Raw genomic sequence first — 18,863 nt, forward strand, 5'->3', positions numbered from 1 at the left:
GATAGACAGCTTCTGTATACAGCATGGACCAGATAATATTTGAATACTCAGTAAGGAAGTTTTTAATAAAATAAGTGAATGTAAATTATTTCTTCTATTGAAATTTACTCTTAATATTTGCTTTCATGGTTTCATATGTAAACTTGTCATTTTAATATTAATTTTGTTTTAAGACATAGTTACTAAAACTATGTCTTAAAGGTGACTGGTTTAAATGAAAAGACTATCTTTAGTCATGTTTTATCATTAACCCATTTTTATGAATATATATTGTCAGTTTTCAAATAAAATATTGGATATTACTTTAACACTGAAAACATTTATGATATCATAATTTTAGGACTAATAATGCCACCTTGGTAAAAGAAGAAATAAAGACTATGCTTTTATTAATCTCTCAATCTTAAATATTAAAACAAGAAATTTACAAGATTGATTCTTTGATATTGGTAAATATGTGGAAAAATGATTCTGAGGAGTTCACATACAGTGTGAATCCTTTCTGATTCAATCTTCTTGATTTTCTGACAACTCTGATTGGATGTTCATGAGGTTAAACCTTTTTGTCAGCTTTGTTTTTGACACAATTTCTCTAGAATCACATTTCTTATCTGTTGGCTCTTTGCACAGTATATGATAGGATTCATCACTGGAGGCACAAGCAGGAAAATGTCAGCCATGAGGATCTTAGTTATAGGGGAACTGTATTTGGCAAACCGGTAGATAACAGAGAGGGAGATGACAGGGACATAGAAGATGAGCACAGCACAGATGTGGGAGACACAAGTACTGAGAACCTTGAGTCTTTCCCTTTGGGATGCGATGCCCAGCACAGCTCTCAGGATCAGTGCATAGGACAAGAAAATAAATGTTATGTCCAGGATGCCTGAGAGAGCCACAAATAAACCATAGATGACATTGATCTTGTTGTCTGAGCAGGCCAGCTTCATGACATCCTGGTGGAGGCAGTAGGAATGTGACAGCAGATTCTTCTTGCAGTATCTTAGATGCTTTAGAGTTACAGGGAAAGGCAGAACCAACAAAACATTCTTGAGAGCAAAAGCAAGCCCAATTTGAAGGACCCTGGCACTGGTAAGGATGGAAGAATATCTCAGAGGGTTACAGATGGCAATAAAACGGTCAAAGGACATAATGAGAAGTACAGATGACTCCATAGCTGAGAATTCATGAATAAAAAACTCCTGGGCAAAACACACACCAGGAGAAATTTCAGGAGAATTGAACAAGAAAACCTTGAGCATGGTAGGGAGAGAAGAAATGGATAGTCCTAGGTCTGAGATAGCCAACATGGAGAGGAAATAATACATGGGTTCATGCAGAGAAGGCTCTGATTTTATAAAAAAGAGGATAGTGCAGTTGCCCAGGATGGCAATAGTGTACAGGAGACATATAGGAATGGAGATCCAGATGTGTGCAGATTCCATCCCTGGGAACCCAACCAAATAGAAAGTAGAAATTTCAGTAATAGATATGTTGATAATGGACATACCAGCATGTGTGGGAATGAAGATGACAGATGCCTGACTTTGTCCTATTGAAACCTTCAAGGGCTGTCAAACCAAGAGGCACAGGGATTATTCTTAGAAATGCACCCAATATGGAGGAAAGTAGATCAGAGAAAGTACAGTAGTATGTATCAATATCCAAATATACACTACATAACAATATGTATATGAAAGCATAGCAGAACATGTCAATTGACAAATCTTAGTGATTGCTACATGAAGAAACACTCTTAATGGTTTGAGCCCATTATTTCACTCTGTTCTTTTGTCTTTTACATTATTAATTTCTGAGATAGTTACTTGAGTGATTCTGTGCTTATTGTTGTCTATTTAAATACATGCAGCTTTACAAAACAATCTTCCAAAGACATGTTTTAATTGATTAATTGTATACTTGTGTTGCCTTGTTGTTGCTACTGTTTGCTAGCACTCTGGATTATCATAGTTTCTTTACCATTGATATTCTGCACTTCAATATGCAGTACTTAATTGGAGATGCATTGATTTTGTTTTTTGATGGTCATCATTTTCAGTGAACAGTCTCATTTTCTTCTATTTTTAATGTCAATATTCCATTAGGCACTTTCTTTTAAAATGTCTATTTAGTTGAAGTTTGTTAGATATTTTATTTCAATATCTAGTTACATTTTTTTCCTTTAAAGGAGTATATATTTGTATTAACTGTATAAAGTATTTAGTTTCCTTGTAACATTACAATTTACACTTGTAAATTCTCACTTATTATGTTGAATTTTTGTTATATTTTGAAGTATTTTTAAGTGTTTGATATTATAATATAAAGCATATCTTCATTCCCTTCCATCCCTCCAAACCCTTCTTACTCACAATACAATTCATGGGCTCTTATTTTCATTAATTATTATTACATACTTATATACATTTTGGTAGTTTGTCGTATCTTTTAAAATTTGTGGTTTATTTCTAATTTATCATAGTTACTAAGCAAGGACAATTACTCTCATTTTTCTTTAAACATGAAATATTTTTAAATCACTATGCATTCCTGTTTACTTTTACTAATATATTTATTATTTTTCCATCCAATCTGTTATCATGCTCTCATGCTGTTTAGAACATTTTAATTTTAATTACCAAATGATAGTCATATATTTATGGGAAAATATGATGTTTTGGTATACATATACAATGTTAGATTACTGTTTCTTCAAATAAATTACAGAAAGGAAATTTCAGTTGTAACTAATGCTTTGAGTCTACCTTATTCAAGAACTCAGATCCATTAATTAACATACTTCTTAATAAAGACATTTCTGTTGTGGCTAGTGTACTCCAACTCCCAAGTCATGCTTCTGATACTTCCCTGATGAAAAAAGAATGTTCAGTAGAAAGCTGAAGATGTATTGCAGAGGGATCCTGCCAGAGTTGTTTTATGCTTACTTGGTCCATATGGCTAAGGAGTTATTGGGAAGTTTGGTCTGTTATTGTTGTTTTGATTTGCTTGTTTTCTGCAGAATAGAACCCTTCAAGGTTGTTTAATGCTAGTTTTGTTGAGGTAAATGGAATATTAAGACGGATGTAGTGCTTTTGCCCTTAGAGTCCCTCTCCTGCCAAAATCATCACTCTTTCAGCTTTTTTTTTTTTTCTTTTTCTTTTTGTCACTGATTCCACCTGTCATTCCTGTAGAAAAACAGATCTTGTTTTCTCTCAATACTTTTCAGCTGTTTTCTAGAAAACAGTACTCCCAAAGTTAATAGTTAGCTTACTTAGATGTTGATATTGTTTGGGACATGTAATGGCTGACTTGCAAGGTCTTAATCTTTTAACCTTTAGGTCTTTTAAGAAGTTTGGCTATCAAATCAGGCTAGTGCCTTTTAGTTTATATCAGCTTTCTTAATACAACAAAACTACATGTTTAAAAATCAGTCTAGAATAAGAACATTTTTACCTGTTATCATCAATGTCCAGTTATTCTAAATGACAAAAACCCATGTTTCCTGCTAACTTGTACAATATTGCTAAGTTTTACATAGTGAACAATAATGAATTTTGTGAGAATATATTTTATGTTTCCAGGAAGTCTATTTTATTTTGCTGGGAAAAGTATATTGTTTAGAGAACCTATAGGGAGCTAAAATGTTGCCTAGAAGGTTTTCTGGTTCTATCTGTAATTCAGTTGAGCTTTCAGCATTCAACTCTCATGTGTGGAACTGTAAGGAAAACAGTTATAGCAAGAGACAGAAGTTAAGCATGAGAAAAATTTATGGATTCTTTATACTAATTGTGGAATGACATTTAATGAGGTCGATCCTGTATTATAAGGATTTTTTTTCAAATCTTGTGTATCCTTGCTTCCATATGGAAGTGAGGATTAAATGGTAAAAATCAGCTGGATAAGGGCAAGCTGTTCCCCATTGTGCTCCTGACTGTGGGAACAATAGGAACAATAGGATTTTCAGGCACTTACCTAGGTGTGAACCACCTGGTCTGCACTTCAAGATGAAACAGTGATGAGCCAGGATAAAGCTACCCCAGTTTTGATTGTTGGTCACATTCTGAAAAGCTGATTGTACTTCTTCCCCTCTGGTGCCATTTTAGTAGATTTAAGGCTCCGGGGATAATGATACACTCTCTCCTGTATATCAATCAGAGGGACTAATATGCCCAACAGTCTCTCATGCAAATTAAACCACTGAAGAATGGTTTAGCTCAATTCCCAGAGTGCATGTGATTTGGATGTTTATGATTAAATGTCTGTGAAGCCACCCCTGCCTCATCGAACAAAATTATTGTCATTATTATTATTATTACTATTATTATTATCTGCAGTTTCAGATGCTTCTGGAAAACTGACCACATTATATTTACCAGAAGGTTTTGCTTATGTGACTATAATTGAGTTAAGTTAGTTTTGCTTTTTTTTTTTTTTTTCTGGGATTATTGTAACTTTCTCTTTAAAATACCAAATACTGGCTTTTCTTTAAATCCAAAAGTGCCCTTGAATTTCTTTTTGGAGACCAGTTTTTATACAACATGGTATATGAAAGTGTATTTTTTTAAAAAACTTATGCATATGCATGTGGCTGTGACTAATATTTGTGTGCGTGTGTGTGCATGTGTGCGCATGCAGGTGTATCCATATGTGTGTCCACTGAGGCCAGAAGAGGGAGTCGAGGCTCTTGGAGCTGGAATTACTGGTGGGTTTGTGAGCTTCCCATGTGGGTGCTGTGAACCAAACTCTGACCTTTTGCTATAGCAGCAACTGCTGTTAATCACTGTGCTGTCTTTCTAGCCTTCATTAAAAAAAAAACAAAACAAAAAAAAAAAAAACACACACACACACACAAAACAAAAACAGGTGTTTTACATATTTAATAAATTAACCTTTTAATATTATTTGGTTAATAAATATTTTTTCTATGTTACCTTGATAACAATATTCTCATTGCAGGTTTGACACCCTGTAAATTGAACAGTGGAATGACCATGTGAAGAAGTTAGTAGGGGATATTCTTTTAAGGTTAAAAAGCCATGTAATAAAGAAGGAAAGAGAGACACCTGAGAAACTGAATTCATTTGGTTATAACACAGATCAAATTCAATGGTGCAGAGACCTTTGACACTTGTAAATGCCCCTTTCAGCATAGACTGGAACTGAAGAAAATCTCTAGGGAATTTTGATGACCATTAAAAGATTGTTGTATTTGTTTTCCCTTCAGGAAAGGTAAATGACCATGGATTTTTTGGTCCAGTGTAGACAAAAGAAGCCCTCACCAACGTTTTGCATAAGACCTGTCTCCTATATTCCTCAGTGGAGAAGTAACTCAAACCTGTCATGTCAGGGAAACATATGAGGTAATAGATATACTGGTTACTAGTACATAGTTTTATGATAAAATATAGAAGCAGTTTGCCTTGGATTCACATAAGATTTCACTATAGTGAAGTGACGAGAAGACTGTTAGTACAACAATCTACAGTAAGTACACTGTGCTTCAGATGTGCTGAGGCTTTATCACACCACCCAAGTCTTCTCATAATTTTAAATACCCTTTAAACAGCACTTTACTTTGGCCATCATACACTTTACAAAATGAGACTTTGCCTTTGCCCATTACTGCCAATACTGAGTAAGGACATTAGATGCATAACAATTATGTAATATCCTATATCCTGACGTGTCCACACTGCCACAATTAATATCAGTGGACTGTAAGTTTAGAGAATTTAACTCTTCTCTTTTTATTTGCTGACATATCGAAGTAACAATTAGATCTCTACTTGAAAATTTTAAAAGAAGACTAATGACTTCTGGTGGAATATTTACATCCCTGCAACCAGAAACTCTAAACACACAATGACTGGGAAAGTTGGAATGGGGAGCTTATAAACCCCCACGTGGTAACTGGAGGTGAAGTTTAGTAACAACAGCATGGGTTCACAGAGTACAATGGATTTTGATTCAGGTTGGGCATTGTATTCTGGGAGATATCATATCATCCTTCCAGGAATCAACACTGAGCCAATGATTCTGCTTCAGTATCACATTCATCACTCAATCAGGCCAGAAGCATCAAGGACCCATTACTAAGTTCTAGGACTCGGGTCATGCTGCACAGCTAGATGTGAGGACCAAAAAGAATGGCAATGGCAAAGATTTCTAAACATTCAATAACATAATCATAATTTGAAATAAAATTCAGAATGAACTTGTAGACATTTCCATGATGCTTACTGTGTTGCAGCGTGTGACTTCACTGCAGGCTTGGTTCTGAAAACTCTATACTCACACTTTGCACTGGGCATTCTGACCTGCCCTACAATGCTAACACTCCTGCAGGACCTCAGCTCAGATGTAAGATCTAAATGTGTTTTCCTTTTCTTAGTGAAATTTTATACTCTTATGGAAAAACAATTGTTTAATGATAGAAAATACAGGTTCAAATGTTTTTCTAACATTCCTCAGCATTATGAAGTAAGTATGTATTTGAACCATATTGTGTAGACTGCTCTTTGAATTTCTGATGTTATGGGAGATGACATTCTGTAAATATGTTTCTCTTATTGGTTAATGAATAAAGCACTATTGGCAGATAGGAAGGAAAGATAGGAGGGACTAGGAAAGATAGGTGGGACTAGGAGACAAGGAGGATTCTGCGAGATGTAGTAAAAGAGTCAAGATGTAGGGACTTGAGAGGAAGAGGTCCGGACCCTCTCTTGGGCAAGATAAGACCATGTGTAAACACTTAGATGAATAGAAATGGATTGATATTTAAGACAGAGCTAGCCAATAAGAAATGGTAGTAACAAGCCAACAGCTTTACATCTAATACAGCATCTCTGTGTGTTATTTGGGGCTGACACAGCTGTGGGACCAGGTTGGTGAGAAAAACTGCTTGTTTCACTGAATAGTTTCAAATATTTTTTTTGATGATTTTGGTTTCAGATTAAGACACAATTTTCATAATTAATACTTGTTCTAACTATACTTCTATTTTTAACTGAATAATGAATATTTATATAAAATGGTATAGTCAGATTAATGATTATGGAAATAAAATACTCATCAACTATGAAAATATTGAGTATTCTCCATGTCTTACACTCACTCAAGCATTATTTATAAAAAATAAATGAGCTCCTTACATGTGAATTTTCTTTCATTTATTAAATACAGAGTGAACTTGTATATCTATATATATGTATGTGTGTGTGTGTGTGTGTGTGTGTGTGTGTAATTTAAAAAGAAACTTCTTTATGATTTACTCATTGGTAAATTTTTAATTTTTATACTTATTTATATGCTTATACACAGCATCACATTAAAAAATTATGGTTAAATGAAGTTCCAAATAGAAAAGTTGAAGGTATTCTGTTACAGGTCAAATAAGAGAAAACTGGAAGAGTTCATTCATTACACTTTCTTTGTTGAAACTCAGACCCTGTGGTCATATTTGAAGCTGTTTGGAATACTATGTGAGTTTCAGTCATGCTTCATGGACAGACAACCAACAGGTATGAGTACCTTATAATTTCACAGCATATGTGAAAACCTGTATTTGTGCCAAAGCACAAGATCTCATTTCATCTCAAAGGCTACATAACTAATTCCAGCTAATATCTTTATTGCCAGAGATGCAGATTGTAGATATAGGTAAATGCCTAGATAAGACAAGTTTATTATGCCAAGATCTCAGGAAGAAAACCTAGGACTCTGATATATGAGGGAAAAATCATCTGTGGAAGGATTTTCAGGTTTCCAAACTCATTAGTAGGAGTTAGCCCTTGTTTGTTCCTCCCAGTTCTGGGAAATGATGCATGTCCCATAATATATCAAGTCAATCTAGGTCCTTTTTTGGATTTCCTTCTGAGGGATTTCATGTTATAAGAAATAACTTTTGTGGCTAATAAGGACACATACAACTAGTTGAGGTACTGGAAATAAGTGTTCAGCTAGTTCTTAGCCAAGAATAAGGTCTTTCTCATACATCCGCCTATAGTTTCAAAGAATACCAAGAGGAGGATAGAAAAGTTGTAAGAGTCAGAGGTCTGAGTAAAGCTGTCTTTAAGACCTTTGTACTATGTCCTCATGGGAGCTGTAATTATCTCTCCAATGTCTGTACAAGATTCAGCAAGAATTCTAGATGTAGGATGAGGGCCTCATTAGCTTCCATTCACAGCTGTGGAGCTATTAACTTTTGATGGTTGCTACAGATGAACAGTCAGTTTACTTTAGGGGCATGTCCACTGGTATGCAGACAGTGCTCCATACTTGTGTGCATACAGATAGTGCTAATTAGACTAGGTTGGTTATGAATAAAAATGAAAAAAAAAGCAAAACGAAACAACAACAACAACAACAAAACAAAGTAATAAACATGAAGCTGGAAGGTGATATGGTAGATCTGGGAAGATTTGGATGGTAGGAATTGGGAAAGAATATGATCAAAATACATTGTGGACATGGACAAAATTCTCAAAATATATGCATACACATTATATTAAAAACAGAGAGAATGGGAGAATTTTCCATTTTCTAATATCCTCTTCAATTTCTTTCTTTAGACACTTAAAGTTTGTCATACAGGTCTTTCACTTGTTTGGTTAGTGTTACACCAAAATATTTTATATTTGTGGTTATATAAAGGATCAGGTTTCTCTGACTTTTTCTTAGCCACTTTATCATTTGTATATAGGAGGGATACTGATAATTAATCTTACATCTTGCCATACTACTGAATGTGTTTATCAGCTGTAAGAGTTCTTTGGTAGAGCTTTTGGGTTCCCTTATGTATACTGTCATATCATCTGTGAATAGTGATAGTTTGATTTCTGCCTTTCCAATTTATATCCCCTTGACCTCCATTTGTTGTCATATTGTTCTAGCTAGAACTTTGACTACTATATGGAATAGATAAGGAGAGACTAAACAGTCTTGTTTTCTTTCTGATTTTAGTGGAATTGCATTGAGTTTTTCTCCATTTAGTTTGATATTGGCTATTCGTTTGATATATATTGTCTTTATTATATTTAGGTATGTTTCTTGTATTCCTGATCTCTCCAAGACCTTTATCATGAAGGGGTGTTGAATTTTGTTGAAGGCTTTTTCAGCACTTAATGTAAAGATTATGTGGGTTTTTTTCTTTCAGTTTGTTAATATGTTGGATTACATTGACAGATTTCCGTATATTGAATCAACCTTGCATCTCTGGGATGAAGCCAAATTGGTCATGGTGTATGATTTGTATTGATGTGTTCTTGGATTCAGTTTGCTAGTATAATTTACAATTTTTGCATTAATGTTCACGAGGGCGTTTGGTGTATAGTTCTTTTTCTTTGTTGCATATTTGTGTGGTTTGTGTGTCAGGGTAACTGTAGCTTCATAGAAGGAGTTTGATAAGGCTCCTTCTATTTCTATTGTGTGGAACAACTTGAAGAGTATTGGAGTTGATTCTTCTTTGAAATTCTGATTTCAAAGATGCTGAAACCATCTTGTCCTGGGCTTTTTATTTTTTAAGATTAGAGACTTTTGATGACTCCTTCTATTTCCTTAGGGGTATAGTTCTATTTAAATCATTTATTTTGTCTTGATTAAATTCTGGTATGTAGAACCTATCCAGAAAATGGTCCAGTATTTTTTTTTTAATTTTCCAATTTTGTGGAGTATAGGTTTTAGTAGTATAATCTGATGATTCTGTGATTTTCCTCAGTGTCTGTTGTTATGTCACCCTTTTCCTTTCCAATTTTGTTAATTTGTGTACTAGATAGGATCAACTTAATATACATGGCAATCCTACCAAAATAAATCTATAGATTCAATGCAAATGCCATCAAAATGCTAATATAATTCTTCTCAGGCCTTGAAAGAATAATACTCAATTCAAATGAAAAATCAAAAAACCCAGAATCACTAAAACAATCCTGTACAATAAAGAAACTTCTGGAGGTATCACATTCCCTGATTCAATCTCTACTATAGAGCTATAGTAATAACAACAGCTTGGTATTGGCAAAAACAGACAAGTGTATCAGTGGAATAGAATCAAAGGCCCTCATATCAATACAAATACCTAAGAACACCTGATTTTTGACAAAGAAACCAAAATGGTACAACAGAAAAAGGAAAACATCTTTAACAAATGGTGTGGGCATATCTATTGTCATGCTAAAATTCAAATCCAAGTGGGTCAAGGACCTCATTATAAAATCCAGCTACGTTGAACCTGATAAAAGAGAAAGTTGAAAGTAGCCTAGAATGCATTTGCACAGGAAACCACTTCCTAAACATAATACCAGTAGAGCAATCACAGAAAGCAACAATCAATAAATGGGACCTCTTGAAAATGAAAAGCTTTTGTAAGACAAAGGACACTGATAATAAGACAAAACAATAGCCTACAGAATGGGAAAAGGTCTTCAACAATCCTAGATATGATAGAAGGTTGATCTCCAAAATTTATAAAGAACTCAAGAAAATAGAATTCAGAATACAAAATAACCCAATTAAAAAAAGGGGCACAGAGCTTAAGAGAGAATTCTTACTTAGAAGCATCTCAAATGGCCAAAAGACATTTTAGGAAGTGCTCAACATCCTTAATCATCAAGGAAATGAAAACCAAAATGATCCTGAGATACCATCTTATACTTGCCAGAATGGCTCAAATCAAAAATATTGAGGATAGCTCATGTTGGAGAGTATGTAGAGTCAGGGGAGCATTTCTCCACTGCTGGTGGGTGTGCAAACTTGTACAGTCATTTTTGAATACAGTATGGCAGTATCTAAGAAAATTGGGAATCAATTTACTTTGAGACTCAGTGATACCACATTTGGGCATATACCCAAAGGATGCTCAATCATACTACAAGGAAATTTTCTCAACAATGTTCATAGCAGCATTATTCATAACAGCCAGAACCTGGAAACAACCTAGATGTCCCTCAGCTGAAGAATGGATAAGAAAAATTGTTACATTTACACAGTGGAGTACTACTTAGTGGCAAAAACATGATGACCTCATTAAATTTGTAGGCAAATGTAGCATCTGTGCTACCATCTCTACCACGAGTCGGGTGAAGGCCTAGAGATTGAAATAAAGATAAGACAGCGGGTCATTCGTTCAAAGGCAAAGTCGGAACGCCAAATGCCGAATGCCATTTATTGAGGGGCAAGAATGGGCTTAAATACCGACTTATAGCACAGTGGAAAAATTACAGGAATTTTAGGCTTAGCTCCTCCCTACAAGGTGTGTGTTGTCATGAGGTATGTATTGTCATGAGGTATGTGTTGTCACAAGGTGTGTGTTATCACAAGGTGTGTTATCAAAACTGGAAGAGTACCAACAACAGCCTTGGGGCAAGGAGTTCCCGCCAACAGCTTCAGGCTAGCTCAAGGTGCCTTGGGGTCCTACAGGCAAATGGGGGTAACTAGAAACAAAACCACTATGATTGAGGTAACCCATACTCAAAAAGACAAACAAATTATGTATTCACTTATATGTGTATATCAGATGTAAAGCAAAGGATAACCAGACTATAATCCACAGCTCCAAGTAACAAAGGACCCTAAAAGGGACACATGGATCACTCTGGGAAGGGAAATTAAATAAGATCTGTGGGGAAAACTGGGGGGGTAGGGAGTAGTAAGGGGGAGAGATGGGGTACGAGAACAGGAGGGAATGAGGTGGCTGAGCTGGAGAGGGACACAGTGGAAAATCAATGAGATATCTTAATAGAGCTGCTATGGGCTGTGCTATGGTAGCTCCCAAGAATCCACAAGGAGAACTCCAATTAAGACTGCTAGCAATAGTAGAGAGGATGCCTGAACTGGTCTTGTGGTATATTCATCCACAAATTTCTGAGAAACCACCATGTTGATTTTTCAAGGGGCTCTACAAGTTTGTACTTCCACAAGCAGTGAAGGAGTGTTCATCTGCTCCAAATCCTCCTCAGCATGAGATGTGATTTGTGTCTCTGATCTTAGCTCTTCTGATAGGTGTAAGATGGAATTTCAGAGTTGTTTTTAATTTTATTCCCCTGATAGCCATGCCTGCTATTTTCTGAAGGGAATGGAGGAGGAGTGGATCTGGGGAAGAGGGAAGGTACAGAAATACCTGGAAGGAGTGGAGGGAGGGAAAACTGTGGTCAGGATGTTATGTCAGAGAATATTAAGAAGTAAAATAAAATAAAAAATGAAATGGAGACCCAGTACAAATAAACACATATATAAATATATAAACTGCTATAACTAAGTCACAAGATACAGTGCAGAAAAGGGGGCTATGAGGTCATGACTCCTTGTAGTGCCAGAAACCATACCCATAAATTCTCACCAACATGAACCTGGACTGACTGAGGAAAACAACAGACAGCCAAAGTGGACAGGTGAAAGACCACAAGGCCTCATACCTACATAAAGAACTGTAGGCAAGTAGGAAATACTAAGAGCTGGAGAAATAGATTTCCCAAGGGAAGAGAACACAATTGTTTGTCCCATATCAAATGTCAGCCTTGAAACATACAAGTAAAATTATACAGGCTAAACAGGTTCTATCTATGGATGTATATGTAAATACAAATACACTTACCCATACAATAACATTAATATAAAAAAGAGCCCATGAATTTGTAAGAAAGTCAATCAAAGAGAGCAAGTATTGGTATATGGGAGGTATATGCGGAGGGAAGTAAAAAGAAAATGTTATTATATTATAAACTCAAAAATAAAAGAAAATAAAATACACTTAAAAATCTATCAGTTTTGTTGTATCATGAATGATAAAGGAATTCATGAGGCCCTAGCCATCTAAAAAGTTATTGGGAATTAATGGTTTTTAGAGGGTGGGTGCCATTTTCTTCAGTGGTGTAGCCAGAGATAAGCTGTCTTTGTTCAACTAAATTATGTCCCACCTATACTCTGGAATTGACTTATTAAACTCAGTGGATCACAGACATTAAATATATGAAAGTAGGAGGGGATGTGTGAATTGCTCCAATGAAAAAAGAAGAATGGAGGAGGACAATGGAGATAAAAGTAACTAAAATTCATGTTATAATTCTCAAACAATTAAAATGCTACAAGTACATACAATTATTTGTATGCTAAGCTTCATTAAAATTAATACAAAGGTATTGGCACAATCAACATTCTAGGACTCCTATGATAAAGACTTACAAACTTAGTGCTTTAACCAGAGAAATCCCTTTGTCATAGATCCAAGGACCCCAAATCCATTATCAATATGTTAGTAGACATGTTTCATTTTCTTCATTTTGTGGGAGAATCTCTGTGTCTTTCTCTTTGAGTTTCTGACAGTTTGATGGAAACCTTCATTTATAGTGGTAATACCTTGATCTCTGCCACCTTCTTCTTCTCCTTCTTCTTATATTCTCTCTCTCTCTCTCTCTCTCTCTCTCTCTCTCTCTCTCTCTCTCTCTCTCTCTCTGTGTATGAGTGTCTGGTGTGGTTTTTTATTTAGATAAGACTTCATTATACTCTATGAACGACTTATCTAAACTATCACGATAAGTTTTTGACCCTGCTTCAAAATAATGCCACACTTAGATCCATCATATATATGCATCATGATATGCCATTTTACACTATCAGGAATGTAACTAGGGATGTTCTTTCACTATTCTCTGCATTCTGTAATATGAAAACACAAAATGAGAATGCTACTTTAATTATACACATACTTAAATGATTATCAACATATATACTCATATGCTCACCTACATGGCACTGACTTTTATGTTTATAGTCATACTTCTCATAGTCATATACAAACACATCTGAAGGTCGATGAGATATCATGGTGCACATAATATGCTTAAAATGAGAGGTATAAATACTTTAACAGAAAACGTAAGTATAAACATAAGCTTTTTATGTAATCCCAACAACACACCTTCATGTGAATTTATTTAAACATGTTTTTTGTGTTGCCATACACAGACGAGAAAGGCAAGTTAGGGGTTACTTTTTCCAGATTTAGGTCTCACAGGGAGTCATTGGAGTAATTGTGAATAGGAGGCAGTAGATACAGAAAGAGAGAATGAATTGGTGTTTGGGAGAACAGATGGACCACACAGTTCTTTAAATAGACCCTGATCTCAGGTCTCTACCCAAGACTGAATTCCAGGGGCTTGTCAGAACTTCTTTAGTGATAGTCAACTTGTTCAAAGATATAGTAGATCTCAGGACAAGTTATTCTTTAGCCTCGGGCATCCTTTCCTTCTGAAAAATCAGTGGGAAATGAAGACTCTTAAAGAATATACAAGGCAAAGTTATGTATTATATAGAAAGCGAGACTTGAAGAAAACACACCATCTAGAAACCCAAGTCCACTGAGTCACATTCTGAGATGGAGAGAAGAATCATGGTTTCCACTGTGTCAAATCTAGAAAGGTAGGAAAATGCCCTCCAGACAGAAGCTCTCCAGCCACAGCCTGACACTGAAGCTCTCCAGCCACAGCCTGACACTGAGCCTCCCATGCTTTACACTTAGGTACAGATAGTTCACAGTCAGATTCAAATCTTCATCACCCTTTCTGTAATGTTTGACAAGCAATAACTTTATTTCATATTTTACTGTATAGTATTATATTGTCTGCTAATAATGGTTACATCCTGTAAAAAAGAATAATGCACATTGTATCTGAATGAAGAATACAGGGTACTAGGAAAGAGAGAGATTTTGTGTTATTTTCCTTTTGTCTAAGGAGTACACAGCTCAACTTCTCAAACCAAAGCTCTGATAAATTGTTTTCTTAAACATTCAGCAAAAAATGTTGAGAGAACAGCAAACTTTCTGTTCATTAATCACATCTTGTACTCAGTAATTTTTATGGGGCTATTCTTTAGAATGAAAGGGAAACAGAGGGTACTTTCTGAATGTGAGGACAATAGATTCCAACAAACATGAATATAAAAAAAAATCATGGAAAAAACAGACACCTGTTGAGGAACACAGCTCCCATTTCAAATGTATCTTTCCGGTCATCTCTGTAATTCTATTGTTTCTATTAAAAATGAGCACTGAGTATATAAAGTCAGACCAGATAGAACAGAATGAGAATGAATGAGATGTTTTTCAAACGTGGCAGTTCCCGGTCTGTAAAAATAAAATCAGATAGAGAAAAAGAGGAAAATTCGATTTCCAATTAACCATGCAACATGGGAGGTGGGTGTGATATTTCATAACTGTGAAAAATACATGAGTCCTCTATTAAGACTTTTGGAAGAAGCCATTAAGGGAGAGTGAAGAGAAAGGAGAGAAAGAAGAGAAGAGAAGAGAAGGAAGCAAGCAAGCAAGGAATGAAGGAAGGAAGGAAAAAAGGAAGAAAGAAAAGAATCAAATTAGGGAAAGCAATTCCTTCCCAGAAACACTAAATTTCAATCTAGAAGTACAGGGAAGTAGCAAGAATCCTAAGTCCAAATTCTCTAATTCAGTGCATTGGCTAAGTACCCTGCCTTTGTAATAACAGATCAACAATTTGCCTGACCATCTAAATCAGGTTTCTCAACTACTCATTGCCAACAAATACAGTATTGTGTGCTTCTAGAAGCTGTGGTCCAAGAGTGATGTGCTCTGACAATAATTTTATAATGTGACCATTGACAGATCATTTAATGACTCTGAGATATTGTTGATTTTATGCTAAATGATGACAAAGATACTTTGCATACCTTAGAAAAAAATGAATTTAAGGTACTTTAGGGAAGGGTCTCAAAATTCAATAATCTCTCCCCAACAGTTAATCAGAGGTAATTATGCATATTGAGAAGCTATGTCTTCAGCACCTAGTCTAGTGTCTGTGGGTTAGAATAAAGATAATCTAAATAAGCTTTTTTAAATCAACCTTAATCTTGGTGACTATCTCCATGAAGTGAGAGTGACATACTGGGCAGTTAAGTATATACCCACTTGTTTAAGCAGACAATGTGATACTGTTTGAGGGGTTTTGAATCTGATAAAAGGAAGCAAGGTTGAGATCCTCAGTTCCAGATAATGTGAATATCTGAATTGTTACTGGAGATCTCATAGGAGTATTAGTTTGTGCAATCTCATGATTATTAGCTAGGAAAGTTGGTAGGCTTTCTGTGTTGAGAAAAATCTGAAGTCTTAGCTCCATTGTTTCCATACATTATAAATAAATGAGACTAAGAAGATATGAAATTTGTTTTAAATTACAAAGAAACCCACTTAGGATCCTGGAGGAGTATAAAATGAAATGTTTGTTAGTTTGCAAAATTTTGGTAAGGGAGCCTATAAAGATACTCTTTTCACCTGTAGGGTTTTGTTATGAAAGAAAGAGGTAAAAATTGAAGCTCTCAATTCCAAGCACAGAGCAGCAAGATGAAGTGAAAAGATGTTGGGTAAGAACCAAGTTATTTACAGCCCATGTCTTACAGGATTTTTGGGTGTAGGGGTGTGAGAAAAAAGTTACATTCTTCAGAAAGTTCAGACATCATTTAAAAAAAAAAGCAATATAAAAACAAGTAAAGATACAAGCTGACTCTCAATAACATCTTCTATAACCTTTAATATGCATCCCTCAAGTATGGCTTGGGGGATTCCATTAGGAAAGTTTTGATTTGGGGATATTGTTAGTCAGTTGCCTCTGAATGATGGTGTTTACTAGATACTTCCCTCATCACACATATTCCAGATTTCTCTTTATCAAGAACAGAGGTGCATAACTGAGTGTCACATTCAAAGTCATCTTCACCAGGTCATTTCTGAATAAACTACAGCCTGCAATTCAAACCCAGGTTGCAGTTTGTTTGTATAAACAAGTCTGAGCTGGAACATAGCTGAAAACATGCACTAACATGTGGCCTGTGATTACTTTTACACTGTTAACAGAGAAAGGCACAAATTCAAAGAAAATATATCAACCACAAAACAAAAGATATTCAGGTTGTAAGATTTTCATTAATTATAATATGATAATTGCAAACTCACAGATGGTTTATAGTTTTCATTGGGCTAGAAACAAGATGAATATAAGACATAATAGAAGAATAAATTACTATGCTCCTTTCATCCAGACTTCCCTCCTACCATGAACTACTGCTGCTCAAATGACTTAATATAGAGACAAATGAACTATGTGAAAGTTAGACCAAGTGATTTGTTAAATAGAAGGTGACAAAGTTTAATGTAACTAATTTGTCATGGGAGTTTGCTATTGGCTGATTCTATTTCCAAGAATATTTTTTCTTTAGGAAATAATAACCTCTGAGCCTGACATCTTCTAATATAATTAGAATATTACAAATATTAATAAAACATTAAGTAGGATCAATTTATGTTATAAAGTATCATTTATTATAAAAATGATTTTATGAGACTTTATTATTGAATTTAATTGTGATATTACACAAGTGCAAATACCATCTATAACTTGGTTGTCATTATCCTCTGACAGCAGATTAATTTCACTACACAGAAAATATAACACATTTTTTCATCTTGGCTTCAAGGAACAACTCTTCTCATGCTATGTTCTTCATCTTGCTTGGAATCCCAGGGATGGAGAAATATCAGTTTTGGGTTGCCTTTCCATTCTGTGTCATGTATATTGTGGCAGTGACTGGAAATACCATCATCCTACACATAATCCGGATTGACCCCACCCTCCATGAACCTATGTATCTCTTTCTGGCCATGCTGGCTACTACTGACCTGATCCTGTCATCCTCCACTCAACCTAAAATGCTGGCCATATTCTGGTTTCATGACCATAAGATTGAATATCATGCCTGCCTCATCCAGGTCTTTTTCATTCATGCCTTTTCTTCTGTGGAGTCTGGGGTACTCATGGCTATGGCCTTGGACCGCTATGTGGCTATCTGCTTCCCACTCCGACATTCCAGCATCCTGACCACATCTGTAGTCATCAAACTTGGGGTAGCTGTCATGGTCAGAGGGCTACTGTGTGTAAGCCCCTTCTGCTTCATGATTTCCAGGATGCCCTTCTGCCCCAACAAGATCATTCCCCAGTCCTACTGTGAGCACATGGCTGTGCTCAAGTTGGTGTGTGCTGATACCAGAGTCAATCGTGGATATGGGCTCTTTGTGGCTTTTTCTGTGGCTAGCTTTGATATATTTGTCATCAGTGTGTCTTACGTGATGATTCTGAGAACTGTACTGAGGTTGCCCTCTGGTGAAGCTCGCCTCAAAGCTTTTGGTACATGTGCTTCTCATATTGGTGTCATCTTAGCCTTGTATATTCCGGCACTTTTCACTTTCCTCACCCATCGCTTTGGACACCATGTGCCACATGTTGTACACATCATGTTTGCTAATGTCTATCTGCTTGTTCCTCCCATGCTCAACCCCATTATCTATGGAGTTAAAACCAAACAAATCAGGGTCAGGGTTATCCAAGGGTGCTATAGAAAAGGCTCTTGAATCAGAGATCAGAGCATTCCATGCTACAGTTACCCATACTGTTGTAGCCCTAGATGAGGAACATTTCCCAGTACCTAGATTGTACATTTTGTGTTCTCTTTATAGCCTTGATAACCTCTGGATCCTAAAATTCTTTTTCCCTATCTTTCTTTGGGATTCCTGAGCTCCTCCTAAAGTTTATCTGTAAGTCTTGCATCTGTTTTCATCAGTGGCTGAATGAAATCTCTTCCTCCTCCTCTCCTCCTTCTCCTTCTTCTTCCCCTCCTCCTCTTTCTTTTCTTGGTCTGCCATGTTTGAATCTATCCTAGCTTCTGGGGGTATCTAACCTCCAATTCCTGGCCATCTAGGCATCATGAAGTATGGCTTCCCTTGCATGGCTGGAACCTCAAATTGGACCAGCCATTGATGGGCTATTACCACAAGTACTGTATCACCAATA

General features: G+C 35.8%; 2 protein-coding genes across 2 annotated transcripts; one reads left to right on the plus strand and one right to left on the minus strand.

Moving 5' to 3' along the window:
• Positions 1 to 566: 566 nt before the first annotated feature.
• LOC127228040 (olfactory receptor 51A4) lies at positions 567 to 1,508 on the minus strand. The gene has a single exon (XM_051192479.1). The coding sequence runs from the start codon at positions 1,506 to 1,508 to the stop codon at positions 567 to 569; it is 942 nt and encodes a 313-aa protein (XP_051048436.1).
• A 14,868-nt stretch (positions 1,509 to 16,376) lies between these two features.
• LOC127228946 (olfactory receptor 52R1-like) lies at positions 16,377 to 18,424 on the plus strand. The gene is made up of 2 exons (XM_051194041.1): positions 16,377 to 16,383; positions 17,460 to 18,424. Exons 1-2 carry the CDS (start codon positions 16,377 to 16,379, stop codon positions 18,422 to 18,424), a joined length of 972 nt encoding a protein of 323 aa, XP_051049998.1.
• Positions 18,425 to 18,863: the final 439 nt, after the last annotated feature.

The sequence above is a fragment of the Phodopus roborovskii genome, unplaced genomic scaffold (assembly GCF_943737965.1).
Source record: "Phodopus roborovskii unplaced genomic scaffold, PHOROB, whole genome shotgun sequence".
In the NCBI taxonomy this organism is placed as follows: domain Eukaryota; kingdom Metazoa; phylum Chordata; class Mammalia; order Rodentia; family Cricetidae; genus Phodopus; species Phodopus roborovskii.

Excerpts from the sequence above, each read along its gene's own strand:
- LOC127228040 (XM_051192479.1), bottom strand. The coding sequence starts at position 1,508 with ATGTCCATTATCAACATATCTATTACTGAAATTTCTACTTTCTATTTG.